The sequence below is a fragment of the Monodelphis domestica genome, chromosome 4 (genome assembly GCF_027887165.1).
Source record: "Monodelphis domestica isolate mMonDom1 chromosome 4, mMonDom1.pri, whole genome shotgun sequence".
Taxonomy (NCBI): domain Eukaryota; kingdom Metazoa; phylum Chordata; class Mammalia; order Didelphimorphia; family Didelphidae; genus Monodelphis; species Monodelphis domestica.
Window position 1 is genome coordinate 309,324,159 of NC_077230.1, and position 23,202 is coordinate 309,347,360.

Below are 23,202 nucleotides of genomic sequence, written 5' to 3' on the forward strand. Positions count from 1 at the left end.
TGGTACTCGATGCATTGTTTAACACTTTTACATATGTACAGATTCTTAATTACTGTGGACAGTCTACCATCTTATTTATCATTTGGAATTTTGGAACCACTTTTAATTTTCCTTATCCCCACATCTGAACATTCATCCAAACCTGATAAATGATGCTATGACAGCAATGTTATGTATCCATCCATCTAAGTGACAATCTCACCTGCTTTCATAAAGAATTTGAGGTTACACATTAATTGTTTGAGTCTACTCTCACTTCCACATAACTAGATTCTTCCTAGGTCCAGGTTCAAAATTACATTCCTGGACTTTTGAAAAATTTCTTTCTGATCTCTCTTCTTTCAGCTATGCTCCCAGCAGTCAATATTTATTGTCACCAAAGCCCTTCATTGGCTGACACTGTTTTTCTCAGACAGTCACCTTCAGACCAGATCACTGTTCCATACTCAGTAATCTCTCTGTCATTCTCCTCAGTGTCCCTTTCATGCTTATGCTTTTACTCCATTCAGTAGCTTCTTATTGAGCTCACATTTATTTTCTTATTCATATAGTTTAGAAAGAAATATAATGTAAAATATCAAATCTTACAATGTCCAACTTAATAATCAGTTGATCACTGCTAATTTGTTCGTGTCATTTTTTCCCCAAGATTTGTTCAGTTCATTGTTGTCTTTGAGTATAGGCTTCAGCAGGAAAAGGACCAAATTTGTTTCAGCACTTTGTGTCTTAATTACTTCTTTGTACCCCAGTACTTAGTACCGGTTAAGTCATACACCAGAGTACTCTTTAGTATTTGACAGTATTTATGCTTCACATTTCCCTGTGTTAATGTAATGATAAATTGAGTTAGACTTCTACAGCTGGTTTACAACAATAAAAAGTTCTTGTCCATCATCAGTTTAAAACATATCTTACATTAAGTAATCACATATCTGAATTCTGCATATCACCTTTCTACTGAGGACTTAAAATTTGTACCTTTCAAAAAGACACTGGTTTATTTCTGAGCATTGATTTATATTAACAATTTTTTTCTGGGTTTTACAGGTGATTATCCTGCTCCCCGAGCTGTCCTTACAGGGCATGACCACGAAGTTGTCTGTGTATCAGTCTGTGCAGAACTTGGACTTGTTATCAGTGGTGCTAAAGGTTAGATGTTATTCAAAATTTTTTTTATGTAGGTTTTTCTTTTGTTGAATATTTTCCTTTCAATTATGTGATGATTAAAATTTCTTAGGCTTGGTTTCAGTGAGCTTTCTTAGTGATCAAAGACAGGCACGTTCAGCATCTTGAGTCATTAAATACAATTTTGGAAGTTCATTATTCAACACATTCCTAATTGGTAGATACCAAATGAAGAGATAGGCTTAATAATTTCTTAGTCCCTCTCTGTTTATAGGAGTTTAGTGTCTTGATAAGAAATCAGGTTAAGCCCGTTAAGAGTGACTTTCTCCATTCACTGCAATGGAGATACTCAAGGATGCCCCAGACATATTTGGCTGAGACTAATTTCCATTTACTCAACAAGATGAGACATAAAAATCTCAATCTTAAATATCCCCACTTTAGAAGTCACTCTCGGATAGGGAGCATTCTTAGGACCGTCCAAAACAAAGGAATGAAGAAAGTGCCATTAGATAATGATACAGAGCAATGTTTAGAAACTAAAATAATACAGCATTAGGAATAAACCTTCTCTGTTATATATGCTCTCAATAGACTATTATAGTTACTATCAATTCTGTAGCTGCTTTGTTTCCAAATTTTTATACTAGTGATCATTACAAAGTATATATTAATAAATTTTGTTTGGTACTTTTTGATTATACAAAAACAGTTCAAACTAGCGTGAACTATTCTTGTAACTTGAGTATTTAGTTTTAGTTAATATACCAGTATTCTCTTTTATGTTTTCATAAAAATAAACCAGAACATAGATATAGTACCTAGATTTGGAACAAGTAGATACAGAGTTTGTAATCACCATTTCTGTCTGAATGTTGCCATTCTTTTCCCTTTCAGAAGGCCCTTGCCTTGTACATACAATCACTGGAGATTTGCTGAGAGCACTGGAGGGACCAGAGAACTGCTTATTCCCTCGACTGATTTCTGTGTCCAGTGAAGGCCACTGTATCATATACTATGAACGAGGACGGTTCAGTAATTTCAGCATTAATGGGAAACTTTTAGCTCAAATGGAGATCAATGATTCAACCAGGGTAAACCTCACAGTTTTTACACAATAACTTCAGAAGGAAATATATTTATTATGAACTCCATGGTTAATAATAGGATTTATAATTGAAAGAAGGAACCTTAGCAGCAAGTAACTTGTTTAAACCCCATAACTTTCCAATGGAGGCAAATTTAGTTATTTTGTAACATTTTAATAAACTCTCTGCAAATTAAAGGGAACCTTAATGAACCTCTATAAAAATCCTTAGTCTCTAGACTTGTGAGAGTCATGGAAATAATAATATTGCCTGCCAAACCTCACATAAGATAAATGCTTAAGGAAGCACTTTGGAAAACAAAATATTATTATTACCCATTCATTGAGCTCTTTGTAGCAATAAGTTTTGCCTATTTGTAAGAACATTGAGAATTTCATAAATTGTTTATTGAGAAAAGGTTTGGTTTTCTGTGTTTTTTGAAGGCCATCCTCTTGAGCAGTGATGGACAGAACCTGGTCACTGGAGGAGACAATGGAGTTGTAGAAGTGTGGCAGGCTTGTGACTTCAAACAGCTTTACATTTATCCTGGATGTGATGCTGGCATTAGGGCAATGGATTTGTCCCACGATCAAAGGTGAGTGGCAATAAAGAAGAAATCTGTTTATTACGAATTATAGTAAAGCATCCTTCCCACATGAAGTATGTTTCATAATGCTGTTCTTAGTTTGCACTCTTGCAATTTATGCCCTGAGGAAGAACCAAGATCCAAAGGAAAAGAAGATATACCTTAATAAGAGAAATTAAATGGTGAAAAAAATGGCCATAGGAACAGTACTACAATATGAGAAGTGGAAGAAATGGGGTCAAGGAAAGAACTGTGAACTCTAGACAATTTGGAGGGCCAGACCTCATACCTGATGCCCACTTTTCTACTTTTTTCCCACTTTTCCTATTGTCCACATTCAAAGTAAACTATAGATCAGTTGTTATTGACATGTTTAAGTATATTTTATTATAAATTGGTTTGAATGTGATGTTTAATAAGTTTGGTTGTACTCTCTCAGTGTACCTCTCAGAACCTAACCTGGCTTCTTAAATTCAGGGATTCGAAAAGTATTATCCAGTAAAGACATTAGTCTTTTACAGTTAAACAGAAATTCATTTTAGGTTGGGGCATATGGGTCAACCAACTAGTGTGCCCAGGAACTATGTATGAATTAAATTTTTAGGCAAAGACTTAATGGATACTTGGATTTCATTTCATATTTAATATGCTCTTTTCTTCATGTTATTCATGGTTACTGCTCAATTGACAGATTATTCTTGTTAGCAAAAATCTAGTTCCTTTTATTCATCACAAAATGCATAGAATATTAAAAATGCAAAACAAAGGTAGATTTCCTTGCTTTGATGTCAACCAGGTCTAAATCAAGAGAGAGAAAGAATGCTAGAAATCATCCAGTCCAGCTCCCTCATTTTAAACATGAGAAAATAGAGACCCTCAAAGCAGACAGGGCCAGAGTAAAAGGATTCACAGACAGGTCCTGACTCCAAATTCAGTTCTTTTTCTAAGAAATAAATTCTAACATGCTTAATGTAGTATGTAATTCAACATTAATTGTGCTTTTAGATAAAATTATACTTATATAATATGGCAGTTGATGAAATAAGAAATTGATTAAATGAATGAGGAACAGGGAAAATGGTGAGCATCCCCTAGGTCAAAAAGTCAGTGACATGAATGCATTTATCGACTATATATTGAGGGGTGGGAGGGGTGTTCCATGGGGTTAAGTACTGTGAAATGCATTGTTTAGGAGGCAAGAATGAGGAATGAGGAATGTCTCCATTTCTTCATTCTCCTACATTTTGGTCTGATTTTAGGCCCTCCTTTTGAAGGGGAAGTTAACGCTTCCTGTGCCCAAGAACAGAGAAAGACTATGCCTAATTAGAGAGGTCACTGATCTCTTTTAGTTAGTAAGCATTTTTTAAGGACTACTATGTGTGAAGCACTAAAAACTGTCTCTGTATAATGGAAGAGACAAAGAACCTGAAAACTTATGTAAAAGAATACTATCCACATTGAGAAAAAGAACTATGGGAGTAGAAATGCAAAAGCAAAACATGGGACATCATTTATCACATGTATGTATGGGTTTGTGATTTGGGTTTAGCCCTAAAAAAGTCACTCTGTAGCAAAAATGAATAATATAGAAATAGGTATTAAGGGACAACATTTGTACTCCCCAGTGGAATTGCTTGTTGACACCGGGAGGGGAGAGTGAAGAGGGAAGGGAAAGAAAATGAATCATGTAAACATGGAAAAATATCATTAAACATAAATAAATAAAATTTTAAAAAAGAAAGAAAGAACCTGAAAGAGAATTCCATGTCTGGGACAAGCTAGAGGTATGACCTTGGACAGGTTGCCTCACCTCTGGGTGGGCTTCAGCATTCTCATGAAGGGTGCTAGAGTAGAATGATCTCTAAGACCAATTTCCAGCTCTGGCTCTGTGATCCCTGTAAGTCTGTGTTCTAATATTCCTTGGTTTCTTCTTAAATACTTTAAAGGATAGTTTTTTTTTCCTAAGTCTGGACTTGTCATGGACATTTTCTCCATCATAATATAAATTTTATCCCCATCTATATTATTGCATAGAGCAAGTAAGTGTGATCTTAAATTAATGAGATTTTGCTGCATAAAGTGGCAAATCCGTAATATAGTCTGAATATTGGTACAAACACTTAACAAATATCTCTGCTTTTTCAGGACACTGATAACTGGCATGGCTTCTGGTAGCATTGTAGCTTTTAATATAGATTTTAATCGATGGCATTACGAGCATCAAAATAGATACTGAAGATGGACAGAGAACCTAAATCTAAGTTAAAGCTGAGAGCACAAGTGCTACAATGAAGGACATTATCTCTGGTGAAAAAACCCGTCTCCATTGGCCTCCGTTGTACATTCCATTACACCCAGCAATAGCTGTACATTGTAGTAAGCAACCATTTTACTTTGTGTGTTTTTTCACAACTGAACACCAGCTGCTACCAAGCAAGCTTGTATCATGTAAATTATATGAATTAGGAGATGTTTTGGTAATTATTTCATATATTGTTGTTTATTGAGAAAAGGTTGTAGGACTGTCACAAGAGACTTTTGACAATTCTGAGGAACCTTGGGTCCAGTTGTTACAATGCTTACGCTAGGAACCTAATCTACATCCCATTTCCAGCCTTTTTTCAAGCTGAGAAAAAAAAAATACGTTTGATACTTTGTACATCAGATGCATCTTAACTTTAAAGGGATACTTTTGTAAAAGTAAAACCTTGTATAAAGAACAAAACGTTTCTTAATTTTATTGTGGAATTACACCTTGCATGTACTTTAAAACTGCTGTCTTGATGGAACAGGTGCATTCACACAAATTAAACTGGAGATTTGTCCGAGGGCACAGCTTGTGTTAAGGGGTTGAATTTGGACTGAATCAGTAATTTTTGACATTCTCACAAAAACATGGTTTGCACTTTTAAATCTAAATTCATCCCTTCTAAGTGAAGTTTTGCTCATAAAGCATTTGGATATTGATTCATCATTTGCCATTTTATACAATGAAAATTAAATCCTTTCCTTCTTAATTTGAAAACCAAGCAGAAATGGGGGCTTTGGGATATGGTTCTGGTTTTCATTGTATAAGCAGGAGTCATGTTCATTCAGTTTACTAGTACATAAATGACTCCCCATCATAATGTGTCAAGAGTGCTATACTTCTGGAGTCAATCCATTGGCTTAGTTTGTGTACATTAAGGGAGGGGATCCGATATTCACATTTTCTCTTTATTTCTCCAGATAGCTTGGTTTCTTTAAGAACAAGTTGGATTTCATTGTAATGATTGAATTTAAGTTCTTGTGAAATTTTCATCTAAATTCACATTCGCAGCCTAAGGCATTTCATCTTTTATGATATTAAACAATGGCTCTCAAATTATTTTCCATACATTTGTACCAATCAAGTTATACACCCAGGGGTACATACACCTTACTTCATGTTTCTTCTTTGTATATTTGGTGACTGTATTGTCATAGATGTACATATTGTGTCGGTAGGGCTATGAGGCATGTAACAGGAATGTAATTTTCTCAGAATTTACACTCACTTGCAGTCATTTATTTAAAAGATAAAACAAGATAATGGATTCTTTGTATTGGCACTTTGCACCAGAAACATATCATTATTTATTGCTGTGATTACTTATTTGTTCCCCACCTTGTATTAGTAAGTTTTAGCACCAAATCCTTCTTCACTGTTGTTTGTATTTATGAGATTCTGAAATCATGGGGAATCAAAATAATGATTAAGTTATTCATCACCAGTCTGTAAGCAATATCTTGAGTTTTGTAGCTTAGAATTGGGAGAATACTGAACATCTGGAAGATAAGTCCATTTCATCTTGAGACCATGGTGAAATATTTTGGATATATAAATTCCTTAAGCTATTGTAACCATGTTTTATTGCAAAGATGTAAAATATGCCAGATGTGTGTGAGTTGGAAATCAAAAAAGAAAAATAAAATATGCAAAGAATTCACTGATTGTTTCATATTTCATTTATAGCATTTCACTAACATGCATTGATAATAATGTCATAAAGCCTTAAGAAATCAAATACCCCCTTCCACGCAAGGTCCAGAGTACCTAAAACACAAGCCAAAGTTCTAATAAAGTTTAGTAATTTGCGGAAATATGAGCTATTCTACTGGGCCGTATGGCAGAGATTTGGACCAGCAGTAACCAGAGTGTGATAGAACTTTCATGGTAATTAGGCACTGCTTTTTCTTTTAAATCTTGTAAGTATCCAAATGATCATAAATTTGACTGATAGTGAAAGATATATAAGTTAATACATGCTGAGTGTCATTAAGTATTAATATTGGTTTGAAAGTATATGGTTTGGTGGCTTAGGTCTCCTGGGCTAAAAAATAGATGACAGAGTAGTTGAGCAGTGACCCATCAGGAGCCCAGTGGGCAGGAACAATACTCATACACACTCAAACAACTACTCCCCAGTCTTTTAGCTATGGGCACAAGGAACAAGCACAAAAGGGGCTCATTCAGCACCAGGGCATTGGACTGCTGGAGAGAGCAAAGCAGCAAAACTACAAGCATCAGTTCAGTCTGTTAAAGGAAAATGTTTTTACTCAAAATGAAAAGAACTGAGATGCACATTAATCCAGGGATCAACAATACCAACCCAAGTCTGTCCCAAAAGTGATTCTCCAGGCAAAGTCGCTGAGTAATAAAGTTTCTGCAGTCCTCCTGCCCCATTTCTATTTTCTAATCTCCACAATGTTGGCCAGCTTCTTCTGTGTCTTTCAATCTTTCAGTGTCATCCCCTACCACAGAGCTGTAAAGCCACCCCTAAAAAAAATCTGAATTGTTTTAAAAATTGGCTTGATTCCTTAAGCAACTAATATTGTTATTATTATAACTATTATAACTATAAGTGATAACTAACAATCATCAGGCATGATTAGGTTTTTTAAAGATGTAACATCCTGTGACCTTTTATCATGTGTGAACTCTAATTGGGTCAAGAGGAACCAGCATGATTGAGTAGCCAAATAAAGAACCACAAAGCTGGGTACTTTAAATAGTGGGAAGAAATTTTAGTAGTAATTCAATCAAGTGGTAATCTGAGAATTACCCCCTTCCCAAAACCCAAGAGTAGCAGTGTAAATCACAAACTCTCTACCACCACCAGCCATCCACCCAATCTTCCAAACTTGGGACTGGCAAGTTAGATCCTCCAAAGGGTAGCTACTATTTAATATTCTCAGAGTTCAAGGAATAACTCTTAGGATGCTGAGGCTCTAAAATTGTCACTCTTAAAGCCCTATTTGTGGTAGCCATTGACAATCAGACTTAATTAGCTTTTAGAGGGAAAAAAAGAATTTAATGAGAAAGCAGAGTTAATTTAGTCATTTCTGTCATGTCTGGAAATCTTTGTAGCCCCATTTGAAGTTTTCTTGGCAAAGGTACTAGAATGTTTTGCCATTTCCTTCTCCAACTCATTTACAGAGGAGAAAACTGAGATGAACAGGGTTAAGGGACTTGAGCAGGGTCACACAGTTGATTAGTGTCTAAGGCCAGATTTGAACTCAGGAAAATGATTCTCTCTGACTCCAGACCTGGTATTCTATCCACTGCACTCCCTACCTACCTGTGAAAGAATAAGAGCAGTAATTTTTTAAAAATTGTTTTCCCCAAATTAGGAATGTATTTTTCATTGTATAGAAATATGGTCCTGGTGGAGACTGGACTCAAACTTAGTAGATAGACATATCAGAAGGAAACCTGTGACAAAGAGGTAACTCCCACCTTCTGGTTCCTTGAAGTCCTTTACTCCCTCTATAATATCCTCACAACATTCCCATTAGATATGCCCTCTGTTGGGCCCTAGAGAGTACAAAGCTGGCACTTTCCTCTCCCCCAATGGGGCACGCTCCTTAAAGCTTCCCTCTCCATTGGGTGACTTTCTTTGTATATCTGTTCATGTCTGTCCTTAATCTCAAACATGTCTGCTAGTGGCCCAGTCTCTACAATACATGGTAAATAAAAGGGGTTAGGAAAAGGAGAGATGGGAGAGAAACATACCCAAACATCTCCCCAAAATGATCCCCTTTAAACCTGGAGTTCTCCTTACTGGGCTGCCACTTGGAAACTACTAATGAAGTTTTCCCCCACTATTTAATAGCTTCTTTATTTAGTTTACCCCAACCACAATTCCCTTCATGATCCAATTAAAGAGGACCTTGTAAAAGAGACTGGTGCATGTAGACAATCTAGTTTACACATTTTAAAAGCCTGTCATTGATTGAATTGGAGTGGAATGGGGGAAGGGACAGATAGATCCCTTGCCTTAACATAAGGATCACTGGTTCAGGACTAGAAGGGATAGCATTTTATAGATTAGGTCCTGACACATGAAGGTAGTAGTAAATAGTAGATGTAGAACTCAAACCCAAAGACCATTTTAAGAAGCAAAATCCCTAACAGGGAGGGGAAAAGCCTCATCAAATGACCCAAGAAAGTCTACACTGCTAATTTCTTGGCTATTTTTGAGTAATAATTGAGCCAACGGGACTTCTCTTTCATTCTACTTAGGAACTGCTGTTCTGGAGTTGGCTATTTCTGAATACGGGTTGGGCCTCACTGATGAGAGAGTAAGAACTTTTTAGCAAACATTTCCTCCCACTGTCAGGGATGAATAGCATCTGGGCCATTCCAGGTGCCCAGAGACACATACTCAGTTTTGAGAGCAGGAAGAGACTTCCTTCTGTTGCAGGGAAAGTGGGGCACCATAAATCAATCAGAAGTGATTTACACACTAAAGGTTCACAACAGGGAATGTGGGGAGAAACCTCATATTAATCCCCTGCCCCTCATTTGCACACCTCAAGTGTTTAAATATGAGAGGCTCTTTTTCCATATTCCCCTTGCTCGGACTAAGACAGCCACCCTGTCAAATAGCTAGAATATGTGCTAGCGAAAGAAAAACAGGATTTATGAAGCTGGAAAGGACCTCGGAGACCATCTCATCCAATACAAATAATAGCTAACATTTATATATTGCTTTCAAATTTGCAAGGCATTTTGATACCCCCTCATTTCCCAAAGAAACTGAGATTCAGAAAATTGAGGTGATTTCACAGTTGGAGCCAGATGGGTTACCTAGAAGTCACATAGCCCAGTCATCTCATTTTACAGATGATGAAACTGGGGGCCAATGAAATGAAGTCACTTACTCAAGGTCGCATAATAAGTAGCAGACCAGGATCCAAATTCTGTTTTTCTAACTTGGAATACAGCACTCTTGACCATAGATTTGGTCATGGTCACACAGGAAGTTAGAGATCAATAGTATCCAGATCTCCTGACCCATAGTTCAGTGTTCTAGCACAACACACTCTCCCTTGTTATCTTGTTATCCAGAATGTTACTAGCTGTGCTTAAAGATGAACACAGAATTCCAAAAATTCCACTTCATAAAATGAATCACTGGCAACTTGGAAGGGAAATCTGATCGATTTCTGATTTTGTAAGCAAGGCTCAGGGGTTTTCTGTCCTTCCATTGCTGATACCTAGTGGATTCATTACTTCATAGACTTCTCAAGGGAGGGATGAGAAGGGAGAGGTCCTCCACTTTTATGCCAACTGTACAGTCCAAATAATCGAACCAAGATCTCTTCAGACAACATTGCAGCAAAGTAGGACACCGGCACTGAACACAAGAGTGGCATATGTGTGCGTGCGTGTATGTACGTGCATGTGTGGTAACAGAATGTAGCTTCCTAGAAGCAAAGCCTTTTTTTTTTCATTTTCCCTTTCTATCTCCAGCAGTTAGACCAAATTTGGCATATGGAATGCCCTTAATGAATGCTGCTAAGGGCAAAAACTGTACTTCCCTAGCCTTTCAATTCAGTCCAAAGAAACGCTCTCTACAGAAAAGAGCTCAGGCATCATTTCTGTTGCTGACCATCCCTCGCCATCCTTGAGGTCAGAATTAAGGGAATAGAGACAATTTTGTTGTTATTGGACTTTGTTTTGGTTTGAGGGGCTGTCTTGCCTTTATATTATACTAAGAATCTTCTTTACACATTGCCACTCCTCGTTCATTTACTCTCCAAGTTCAAATAATGTTCACTTTTTGTCTCTCCTTTCAAAAAATAACAAGTCCATTTAATTCCTTCTCTTTCTTATTCCTTTTCCCTTACTCTAGAATGTAATGTTCCATTCATAAGCCTTATATTTGTGAGTTCTTTCTTCATTCTCTCTGTCCCTGATTGAAGATGGTGGGAACTCTAGAAAATAAAAATGATCCCTTCCTTGCTCAGCCCATCCATTGGCATGCTTATAGATGTCTCTTGTGTTATATATTGGACAGTTTTTTCCTGATGTCTCTTTCCTTTAAAGACAAAGAAGGAAAAATATCTGGTTCAATATGTTATATGACCCTCTACCCATTCTGTTTGCTATTATCTAAAGTCAACTACCAAGTGCAGCTATACTGAATCTGACTACAGAAGCATCTGGGTTCAAATCTGGCCTTAGACAATTCCTATCAATGGGACCATGCCTAGTCCTTATCACTCCTGTATTAGAATTGATACTAAGAAGGTAAGGGTTAAAAAAGAAGGAAAAACTCCATGGTTGGACCCCATACACATCAGATGGACAAAAGTGACCAAAAAAGGACATTTCAAATGACAACAAATGTTGAAAGGGCTGTGGGAAAATGAGCACATACATTGTTGGTGGAGCTATAAATTAGTTTAGGCTTTTGTAAAGCAATATGGAACTAGGCTCAAACAGATACTAAATTGGGCATACCATTTAACCCAGTGATACTACCACTAGGCCTACAACCCAAAGAGATCAAAACAAGAGGGAAAAAAACACATGAAAAATTTATAGCAGCTGCTTCTGTGATGGAAAAGAACTGGTAACAACAGGGGAAAGCTCTCACCTGAGGAGTGGCTGAACAAATTATCATTTATTCATGCAATGTAATACTAGCATATTATTCAAAAAATGACAAAAGGGATAATGGGGAAATGAGTGGAATGAACAGAACCAAGAAACAACATGCACAATAGCAACAATTCTGTAAAGACAAACAACTTGGAAAGACTTTGGAATCCAAAGTAACTCAATAATCAACCATGAATCCAAAAGACATTTATATGGAAGTGATATTCTTATCACAGAGAAGTTATGGTCTCAGGGTGGAGATCGGGGCATATTTGGGGGGTGTACCCAATGCAGAAACTACTTTTGCTCAACTGTGAGTATTTTTCACAAAGATTTTCTTCTTTTAATCGGGACAGGAGACAGAAGGTAGAGAAAGTAAATGTTTGTTAACTGGAAAACAATTACACAGAGATAATGGGGAAAGATGTCTGGTGTGAAATGAAGAGAAGGGGAAAAGGGAGAGTCTTCAGTGAATGGCCTACATTTTTTCTTTGATGTATGAGTCAGGATCTTTGGTTAAAAGAGTGAGCTTGGGATACTGTGGGAGACAATGAAAAATGAGAGGGTTTGGAATAGCCACTCTGACAAGTTGATTGGTTAAAGAGAAATACAGTCTTTGCTTTACTAAGGTGAGGGCTAGTGAGATTAGATCATTTATATTTGTAATTGATCCAATCAACATGGTTTTGTCACTTCCTACCACTCCATTCAATAGCACATGGAGGAGGACTAGTAAATAGCCTTCTGACTAGGGTCAGAGCTTGTCAAAGCCTGACAGAGGTGGGGCAAGGAATTCTGGAGCAGAGGCTAGTGTGGAGCTGATTTAGTGAACTGGGAAGTTGAGCTAGAGAACAGAGGAGAGTACAACCAGTTCAAGGATGACGACCAGAAAAAGAACAGAGGGGCAAAGGAAACGAAAGTCACAGCGAAGACAAAGAAGTGGGTTAGGCCTTATAAGACAGAAGAAAAGATGACTTGATAAAAGAATATGTTCCAATAAAAAATTCTGAGCTCATTCAAAAGAAAGTAAAGTACTTGTGGTGACATTGAGATTAAGAATTTAACTGTCTTTGTGTGTGTCTCTGAGATAGAATGAAATATGTCATGGAAACTGAGTAGACTGACAACCTCTGAAGTTAAAGTATTTGAGGTCCCATCAATATTAATCTTGAAGTCCTCTGACATAAGCATAAAAGATGGGGGGCGGGGAGAAAGACTGTGAATCAGGCACTGTATTTCTTAGGACGAAATGAGATTGTATTGGGGGTTAATAGATAAAAGTCACCAGGATTTTGATTAAGTGAAAAATTTGGAGAGCATGAACCTCAAAAGAGTTTGCTTAGTAAAGATGACAGATGAAGAGTCTGAAGATGGCACTGGGAAGAAAGGAATATTGTGACAACTCCCATTGCAACAAGGGAGTTGGTGTGGTATGGAATGAAAGAAAAAATAACCAGTAGTGAGAAAGATGCTAAAGAAACTAATGAGGGGGCAGCTGGGTAGCTCAGTGGATTGAGAACCAGGCCTAGAGACAGGAGGTCCTAGGTTCAAATCTGGCCTCAGACACTTCTCAGATGTGTGACCTTGGGCAAGTCACTTGACCCCCATTGCCTAGCCCTTACCACTCTTCTGCCTTGGAGCCAATACACAGTATTGGCTCCAAGACAGAAGGTAAGTGTTTAAAAAAAAAATTAAAGAAATTAATGAAACTAGGAAGGAGCCAGTTTCAAGTGAGGGCCAAAAGATGAGTAAAAAAAACCAAAAAGATTAAAAGAATTTGTTCATGGCCCTCTTGAAAAGGAGACCCAAAAGAAGGGATGGGCGATCTGGAGTAGGACACTGAATGGGAGCACTCCAACCTAAGTCTGCTGCCCTCCTCCTGATTCAACTGGGGCCTATCCCAGGACCACCTTAGCAGGTTCATCCTTATTTTTCTGAATTCCAGTTTACTCTTGCATAAATGTTTGCTTTGCCTCTTAAGAAGGCAACCCTGATAAAGCTGTCAACTACTCACATTGATAATCTGTGTGTGTGTTACTGTTACAGTGCCATTGAGAGGCTTTGGCAAGAAGGGGAGAGACAAAGTTTTAAAACCACATAATTTTGCCAGAATGTGGTCTTCATATGGGGTATCCGAGCTAAAAAAAGCAAGTTATTGAGCGCTAGCTTTGGCATTACATATACTGAAATTGGAAAGATATAAAGATGAGCATGACCCCTCTGCAGAAATAACACAAATTCCTGAAGAGTTCAAATTTGTGCTAAGGGAAGGAAAGCTATTGATTCTTTCTTCACAACTTTCTTGGGCCAAGTTCTCCAGGGTTTCTGTGGACAAATAAGGCAAGAACTGGTTAGGCTGGCATTAAAAGTAAGGTTTCTGCCATTTTTATGGACCTGTTTTGAAGGCAAAGTCTCTCTCCAAAAGGAATGGGCCAAAGAAGTGGAGAAAAAAATCACACCCAATGAGAGGGGGAATCACCAAAGGTGGAGGTATCAAAGGGCTTGGAGTAAGACTGACACCAGCCTTCTTACCAGTTCAGCCTATTCCAACTGTTGTAGAGAGCCTGTGCTCACTGGTACAAGGAACTTCCTCCTGGTGAGGAAACTCTCTATAGCAATATAGGATGCCATCTGCTAGTCAAGTTTAGAGAGGTGACTGGAGTTGCTGAGCAGTAGCCAACATTCCCATTACAACCGGGACTAAGTCTTCCTGACTCTAACCCATTAATGCACGCTTCCTTATTGCCTTCCTTCAATGCATGGTCTTTTGTACTAGCCCCTTCGAAGCGCTCTGTCCCACCATGGTTCTGATTGGAGTTTGATGGAGGTTCTACTGATGAAAATGTTGAGCCCGACCTGCTAGCGGCCCTGAGGGGAGACGCAGCCAAAACTTGCCAGTTTCTAAGAGTGCACCCTGCTCTACAAACCCAGGGGGAGACATCCTAGGGAGGGGAGGGGATGGCCTCCTCTTGTCGCCTTCACAGGACATGTGTTGAAATTGATCTGGCAGGAGTTCCCAAGGAGCTGAATTCAGACCCAGAAGCCCTGGTTGGAGGGTCAAGCAAATTACAGAAACTCTGCCTCCAAGTCCATGTCTCCCCCATCCTGAACCTTTTCTCACTTCATATCCCTCCTGCTAGCTATAATCCTTTATTTCTCCTCCTTTTCATGGCTCAAGACCTTAAGAAAACTATCTGCAATTAATGCCTCCCCTTTTTTCTCAGGCTCTTAATTCTGCAGTCTGGCTTCCAGCCTCAGCATTCAACTGAAACTCCTCTGTCCAAAGTTACCAATGACCTCTTAATTACAAATTGAATGATCTTTTCTCGGTTCTCTTCTGACCAGACTTCTTAGTCTCTCTTTGGCAAGTTTTTTGTCCCCTAATTCTCCTCTGACCACTCCTTTTGAGACTCCTTTGCTGAATCTTCAGTGCAGGCATTCAGGAGTCTAAAGGTATCCATTCCCCACCCAAGACTAAGACTCTGGCCTGGGCGCCCTTTTCTTTTTCCTCGATGTTATTTCCCCTAGCAATCCCATCAACTGCCATGTATTTAAATATCATCTCAATGCAGGTAATTATCAGCACTTTTTAGTCCTAATCTCTTCCTTGACCTCCAGTCTCACATGTCCAACCATCTATTAAGACATTTTGACTGGACGTCCCATAGATACCTTAAACTTAAAATGTCAAACCAGAACTCGGTGTTTTTCCTCACCTAAATCCTGCCTCCTTAACCTCCATTTTACTGTCAAAGGCATCACATATCCTCCTAAAGACCAGGGTTCCCAACCTAGATGTCATCTTCCACTCCTCATTCACACTCACTGCTGCCCATATCCAATCTGTTGGCTAGTCCTTTTGTTTCTGCCTTCTTTCTCCCCGTCTCTCCTGTATGTACTATTCTCTCCTCTAATAAAGTCAAGGCTCTGGGGCAGGATTTCATCACCTCATGCCCAGACCATTGCAATAGCCTTCTGGTTAGTCTCCTTTCCTCAGTTCTCTCCTTTTTCTGACTGTTCTCTTCCACTATCAGAGTTATCTTCCTAAAGCACAGGTTTAGCTGTGTCCTCTTTTTAGTGAGTAAACTCCAGAGGCTCCCTAGCACCTCAAGGATCAAATAGAAAATCTTCTGTTTTACATTTGCCTGGCACCACATGGAAACGCCTATTTTGTGATTCCTCTACCTACAAGTTGTCTTTCTTGGCTTCTCAGTGGGGAGGGGAATGGCTTGCCTAGAGAGAGGATCCCAAACTGAAAATAAATTTTCAAAAAAACATTTTTACCATCTTACCACTCGATTTCTCCTATCCTGCTTGTTGGAGAAAGAGAAACTGTTCCAATCTTCTTGGAGTCATTCGTCTCTCTTCTCAGCACAAGACCTTTTAGTTCATACCCACTCTGCTTAAAACTCGAGACTGTTCTAATTCTAGAAAAGTTTCCACAGACAGCAATGCATAACAAGTCCTCCATAGGACTAAGGTGTGTAAAATTGAGATTTGAACTCTGGACTCCATTCCCCAGGAGTCCTTGCTAGCTCCCAGAATGCCCTCTAATCTCACTGAATTCTCAAATGGGTCCAGAGCATAATGGTTATTTAGAGGGTCTCCGCCCACAGCGGGGTCTCTTTACTTCCTGTCTCCGCCTCTCATGATGTGAGTGAAATTTTGGGTGGGTCTCATGGCCCACCTGGCACGTGCCTTTTCTTACTTGTATATTCTTAAATCCTTGATCTTTAATAAACTTCATAAAAATATAATACTCCTTGCAGAGAGAAACTAATTCCTACCTGCCTCAGTCTCCCCTAAATTTTAATCTTTACAGGTGGGAAGGGTGACATTACAGGTCCTTTCCCTGATCAGTTTTGGAGTCATTGGCAGTAGGTAGTATGAAGGGATTTGGGTTTGAATCCGGGCTCAGATGTTTACCAGTTATGTGGTCATAAGCATGCTACTTCTCCTGACCGTGAATCAGTGTTTTCATCTGTATTTAACCACTAAGTGGTGTTGCTAGCCACTCTCCATTTAAAAGAAAAGATGCTGATCCTGGCATTCGAGTGTCATTCATGGTTTGTGATTCCAGCTCACTAGGTTAAAATGCTGAGTACGTAAAGCGCTGAGCTTTCTCTGACTCTTCTGTTCCCCTCCTCTGCTTCTCTTCAGGACATCACCAATTCGTTATAGACAGGTATGGAACCATTTGTGGAATATATATGCCCCTATAAAATGAAATAACATAGTTATGATCATATATAAATATATATATATAATTATAAATATATTTAAAATAAAATATATTTTATTATAATTGTACATCTATAAATCAAAATACCTTAATATATATCCAAATTAAAACAGCTCTGAGCCACTTTCCCATAAGTCCCATCTTCTCCTGAATCTGGATACACTGAATGAGCTCAAATCTTATGACCTTTGCATAAAGGAGTCATTTCCTGCTTTATGGCCTATTTACAGATCCAAGCAAATTGCCTAGCGACCCATTTCAAAGACCTAAGAAACCCAGTATGTGAAATTGTATTGATTTAGAATCTTGAACCCTAGAGACATTTCCCACAATCCCCTTTTCCTTTTCCTGTTTGTGCATCTCCTTACATGGATGGAGTTTTGAGTTTGTGTCCGCCCATGCGCTCTCTCTGGCTCATATGAGCAGGAAGGAGGGGGCGTTTTGGGTTCTTGCTGGAGTTTTTTTTTTTTAATTCCTCTTTGCTCTAAGTTGATTTTAAAGAATAGTATTAAAATAATACTTGGAGTATTGAATATTAATTTTAATCTTTACAAATACTGAACAATAGGCACAGAATGAATGTTAGCTTGTTCTCAAATAATAGCATGATTTAGAAGCTACCGACTAGCTTGGGAGAATCAAATTAGAAATTCAGGTCATGAACAAAAGATGGATATCTCTGTTTTTTATTTGAGTTAATGACCACCTTTATATGGCAGGGTTCTTCACAAGTTCAACTTAAGACTTTCTTCCTGTTCATGATGAGGCAATTTAAAAAAGAGAACTCCCTGGGGAAGACTTATACCCACATTAATTGGTTATTATCACATTTACTTACGTACTCTTGATTTCTTTTTACTCTTTTACTTTTCTCCTTAAAGCTACCAATGGTCTCCCTTTCTATTCAATTCTAACTTCATGAAGGAATGTTCACTCAGACTCAAGCCACGTCTCACACCTGGGGTTCGTACATGAAATTATTCACATATCTCTTGCTAGAAGACCTCATGTAGATTGGGGACTGGACACAGCATTCAAAAATCCTATCCTGCATGTCCTCCTCAATTGATTACAGAGCTCAAAAATCCCAAAGTGTAGATCTGGAAGCAGAGGTAACAGATAACATTTTGTTCCCCCATCAATCACTACCGTGGAACTTCTCAAAAATGAGGGAGCATCTCTAACACATGTCAGAGATGGGATTGCTAAACAAAAAGGGATGCTGGGAAGCCATCTTTGGAACTGTTTTTTCCACCCATCTGGAAGCAGAATTGGGGATTTGCAGTTCTCCCTCACATCTCCTGCCAGCTATAGAGAATATCTGTCAATGAATTTTATTTGGACCCATAAGTTCTGTGCATGAGTTTCTCTTTTTCCTGCCTCTAATGCAGATGCTAGTTTACAATGCCATCATTTGTTTACAGAGGCCCTTGTCACCAAATAAGGGAAGGGGAAATGGGTGGGAGAAAAAGGATCAAGTCTCCTTATTTTAAACTCCTAGAAATAGCCCTCATTAAAGTCATTGCAGTGTGTGGCCTGAATTCATTCCCCACAGAAGCAGAAATTCTTAACTGCATAAAAGTATTTCATCTTGGCCTAGAATCAAGTAGAACAATAGAGTAATATACATAAGTGCAATAGAACAAAGTATAATAAAACATGTTCTGCCAACTGTGTGCTCATAGACTCTCCCAGAGCCCAGAAGGCTGAAGTAGTATAAAGAGCCATTTCAAACCCAGGTGTTCTAAGATATGAAAAGTTTGAGTTTACTTTTCTCTACTCATTCTCCAATGAGAAGGCAAAGTAGTGGGCAGGAAACAGTTCAAAACTCAGTACTCAACCCATGTTCCTTACACAGTCAAAGAACAAAAGCCAGGACTTCTGACCCTAGGTAGGACCTCTTGGCTCCTCCTCTGGTATTGTGAGCACAGACGTAGGGAAAAGAGAAGATTCCATGACCAGCAATTTTTCCCTTCTGATTGTATATAGGGATTGGTTGTTTTCCAACCCAAATGGCTTATTGCAGAGGGCTAGGGAAGGAATGTTACAAGTAAAATTCTAGAACCTTCCCCACCAAAAAAAAACAAAAAACAAGAAAGGTAAGCAAGTAAATTTATCATGAAAGGATTAAGTAACAACAGTCACATCTTTAGAAGTTGTTTTTCTTTCATTTTTAAGTTAGAAAATTTACTTACTGGGGAGGAGGAAGAAAAATAAAAGACTATCCAGGAACAGAAAGATCTAAGAGTTTAAAGTTTTAGTATGAATTTTAAAATCATGAAATTGACAGAATTTACATGAGGAGTTTTAAGAATTAAGAGTTTTAAAAATTTAAGATTTTTTCTAATTCTAAATCCTATGATTATATGAATAATTATTTGTTTAAGAGTATTAAAGTAATATGACATGTTTAAAGGATCCAGACCCTAAGACTCTAAGATGAGGAGGTTAATTAATATCTACTCTGTGCCAGGCACTGTGCTAGGCATATTATAAATGTCATCTCATTGGAAACCCAAAACAATTCTGTATGGTGTGTAAGTGCTATCATTATCCTCAGTTGAGAAAATATTACAGTTGAGAAAATTGAGTTAGGCAGAAGTTAAGTGACTTTGCCAGGGTCACAGAGCTAATAAGTTTCTGAGACCTCATTTAAATTTAAGTCTTCCTGACTCCAGGCCACTGGACCACCTAGCTGGCTCTCAGAGCAAAAAGAGATAGATATCCTAGTAACAGGGCTCCCACCATCAAAAATTCAACAAGGAACTCAAAAGTTACTAAACTATTGTGTATGAAATTTGAGGCTGAAAGAAAATCTGCCATGTTTTCAGGAAGGGTGAATGAAAAATAAATGACTAATAACCCTAGAGAAGGAAGGAAAGAAAATATTGACAACAGAGAAAATGAAAATCCCCATGGGGAAGAAATTAGTCACCATTTTTAGGGTCAGTCTGGTAACATTCATTATTTTTTTTAAACCCTTACTTTCTGTCTTAGAACCAAAAGGGTATATTGGTTTTAAAGCAGAACAGTAAGGGCTAGGCAATGGGAGTTAAGTGACTTGCCCAGGGTCACACAGCTAGGAAGTGTCTGGAACCAGGTCTGAACCCAGGACCTCCTATCTCTAGGCTAGGTTTTCAATTCACTGAGTCACCCAGCTGACCTCTAGTCTGATATTTATGGGCCTTTACTCAAGTGTTTTGAAATGCATAAAATGTAAAGAATCACAAAGGAAACCAATCATACTGAAATAAAGATGTAAATTTTTTCTCCATCCAAGTTCATGAACCCCTGAAATCTATCCACAGAAATCATGGGTACACATGGACCCCAGGTTAAGAATCTCTGTGATAGAGGAGAAGAGGAGAAAAGAACCCTGAGGGAACCATAAGAAGTGGGAGCCTTAGAATTCCAGAAAGCTAATTGGATGTAGAAAGAAGAGTGATGGCCTGGGAGATGAGAAAAGGCAAGGGAAAGAGAAATAGGAAAATGTATGCATATATGTTTATATGAAACACAAATACATAAAATGGTAAAATAGTAAAATAAAGGCTATCCTGTAGTTTTATTCTTTATTATCTTATTTCATAATTTTACCTCTTATACTACATGTTTATTATATGTATATTCTGTGTCCAGAATATTTTTTAAAGTTAGTAATTTTAACGTAACTTCATTTGGAAAAGAATAGTTTGCTGGAGTCTCACCAACCCACAAAAACTTGCTAGAAGCATAAGATCAAGCCTCCAGAAAAGATGGAAGAGGATTTCCTGCCTATCCCTATCCTCATGATTCAGCATATGGCCTTTTCTACAAAGGTAGAATGACAATAAAAATCCTAAAACAAGGTTCTCAAACAGTTGTCCAAAGTTTTTTAGTAGATATTAAGAAAACATTTCTAATAGATTAAACAGAAAATGGATTATGAGGATTTGGGAGAGTTAGAGAATAAAGAATTTGCTCAAGGACTTTGAAATAAATCATAAAGGAGGATAAAAGGAAAAATTTATTAAGGAAGATTTTGCTTTAGGAATGGAAAAAATAATGATGGTGACAAATCATCATCAACCAATCAATCAACAAACATTTATGACGTAACAGGCATTGTAGTAAATAAGCACAGGATATACAAAGAAAAAGAAAAAACAGTCCCTGCCTTCAAGAAGCTTAGTCTAATGGTAAAGATAACATTTACGTTAATGGGTAAGGTAGGTACATACAAGATACAGAGTAGATACAAAGTAGGGAAAAGGGAAGGCACTAACAAAAGGGGAACCTGCAAAAGATGGCATTTGGGCAAAATCTAGAATGAAACTATAAGTTCCAAGAGCCAAGAAAGAGGAGAAAGAATATTCTACACAGGGAAACACTTATGATTTTCTAGTTCATTAAAAATAAACTAATACCCATACTGACTACTTCCCATAGGTATCTTATAAAAAAAGTTCTTTGTACATCTTAGCATGCTGTATATATATGTTATGATTCTCCCTCAGTACTTGGTGCACACTAGAGAGAATATTCCATCTATTGGCCTTATGAAGCCCTTTTATGCTTTCTTTTTGGGATTAATTCTGATGTGTATTGTTTCTTAAATCCTTCATAAAAGACTTCTCTAAAACTCCTAGGGTTTGTTTTTCTAACATTCTGTGACCCTAGTTCAGTTCTCAAGTCTTCTATTCTTTATTTTTCAATCTCCTTCTATGAACATCCTCTCTCCTTTTCTAGTCATAGACATATTCCTTGTTATTGTCTTTTGTCACTGCTCAAGCTCAAGTCATTGGTAATATGTAATTCCATTCAATAAATTATTAAGGGTCTACTGAGTAGGGGAAAATACGTGTACCAAAATATTCATAGCTGCGCTCTTTGTGGTGGCAAAAAATTGGAAAATGATGGGATGCCCTTCAATTGGGGAATGGCTGAACAAATTGTGGTATATGTTGGTGATGGAATACTATTGTGTTCAAAGGAATAATGAACTGGAGGAATTCCATGTGAACTGGAACAACCTCCAAGAATTGATGCAGAGTGAAAGGAGCAGAGCCAGGAGAACATTGTACACAGAGACTCAAACACTGTGGCACAATTGAATATAATGAACTTCTCTACTAGCTGCAATGCAATGATCCAAGACAATGCAGAGGGACTTAGAAGAAAGAATGCTTTCCACATTCAGAGAAAGAACTGTGGGGGCAGAAATGCAGAAGAAAAACATTTGATTGATCACATGGTTCAATAGGGATATGATTGGGGATGTTGATTTTAAATGATTACTCTATTGTAAATATTGATAATATGGAAATAGGTTTTGATAAATAATACATGTAAAACCCAGTGGAATTGTTCATCAGAGCTGGGAGGGAAGAGTGCATTATATATGAGAGGCAAAGGAGAAGTAAATGGTAAGAATGACTCCAAGGTTACAGCCTAGTTGACCAGAATGACAGTGGTACCATTGATAAAGGAGAGAATGCTGGTTGGGGTTGGGGATGGAATGAGTTTTCTTTTGTATGTGTTGTTTGAGAGATTTATAAGGCATCTACTGGAGATATATTAACCACCAAGAAATTGGTGGTCTTGATTAGAGAAATGCAAATTCAAACAATGCTGAGGTACCATAACACACCTATCAGATTAGCCAATATGGCAGTAAAGGAAAGTGTAAATATTGTAGGGGAAAATCAGTTATGGCAAAATCAGTTATGAACTGATCCAACCATCCTGGTGGGCAATTTGGAACTATGCCCAAAGAGCTATAAAACAGTGCATACCCTTTGATCCTATATAATACTGCTTTTTCCCAAAGAGATAATAAAAAAAGGAGATAAGATCTACTTGTACAAAAACATTTATAAAAGGTCTTTTTTTAGTGACAAAGAATTGGAAAATGAGGGGATGTTCATCAATTAGGGAATGGCTGAACAAATTATGTTAAGTGTCATCAATTAAATAACATTGTGATATTTGAAATAAGATAATTTTAGAAAAGGATAGAAAGATCTGCAGGAACTGATGCAGAATGAAATAAGCAGAACTTGGAGAACATTGTACACAATAAGAGAAATATTGGACAGTAATCATCTGTGAAAACTTGGCTATTCTCATCAGTGCAATGATCTGGGACAATCCTAAAAGACTTGTGACAGGGAATGCTATCCATGTCCAAAGAAAGAACTATTAGAGTCATCTTTCACATCTGTGCATTTATGGTTTTATTTTGGGGCTTTGGTTATGTATGAGTTTGGTC

At 37.8% G+C, this 23,202-nt stretch overlaps 1 protein-coding gene and 1 long non-coding RNA gene across 11 annotated transcripts in view; one reads left to right on the forward strand and one right to left on the reverse strand.

Moving 5' to 3' along the window:
• The window catches only part of NBEA (neurobeachin), an 829,579-nt gene extending 822,812 nt beyond the window's left edge, over positions 1–6,767 (forward strand). For all 9 annotated transcript variants that reach the window (XM_056794740.1, XM_056794741.1, XM_056794743.1 and 6 more), the window contains 4 exons: positions 1,048–1,149; positions 2,023–2,219; positions 2,657–2,808; positions 4,945–6,767. In XM_056794740.1, coding sequence (XP_056650718.1) covers positions 1,048–1,149; positions 2,023–2,219; positions 2,657–2,808; positions 4,945–5,035 — 542 coding nt within the window. In that variant the 3' untranslated portion in view covers positions 5,036–6,767. The remainder of the gene's footprint in view (positions 1–1,047; positions 1,150–2,022; positions 2,220–2,656; positions 2,809–4,944) is intronic.
• Positions 6,768–6,845: 78 nt separating this feature from the next.
• Positions 6,846–23,202, reverse strand: part of LOC103103645 (uncharacterized) — a 96,518-nt gene continuing 80,161 nt past the window's right edge. The window contains exons 3-4 of one of the 2 annotated variants that reach the window (XR_008911390.1): positions 16,003–16,926; positions 6,846–14,035 (exon numbers count right to left, since the gene is read on the reverse strand). This is a non-coding gene — a long non-coding RNA (uncharacterized LOC103103645). Of the gene's footprint in view, positions 16,927–23,202 lie in introns of both variants that reach the window. The other variant, XR_008911391.1, reaches the window with a different exon arrangement.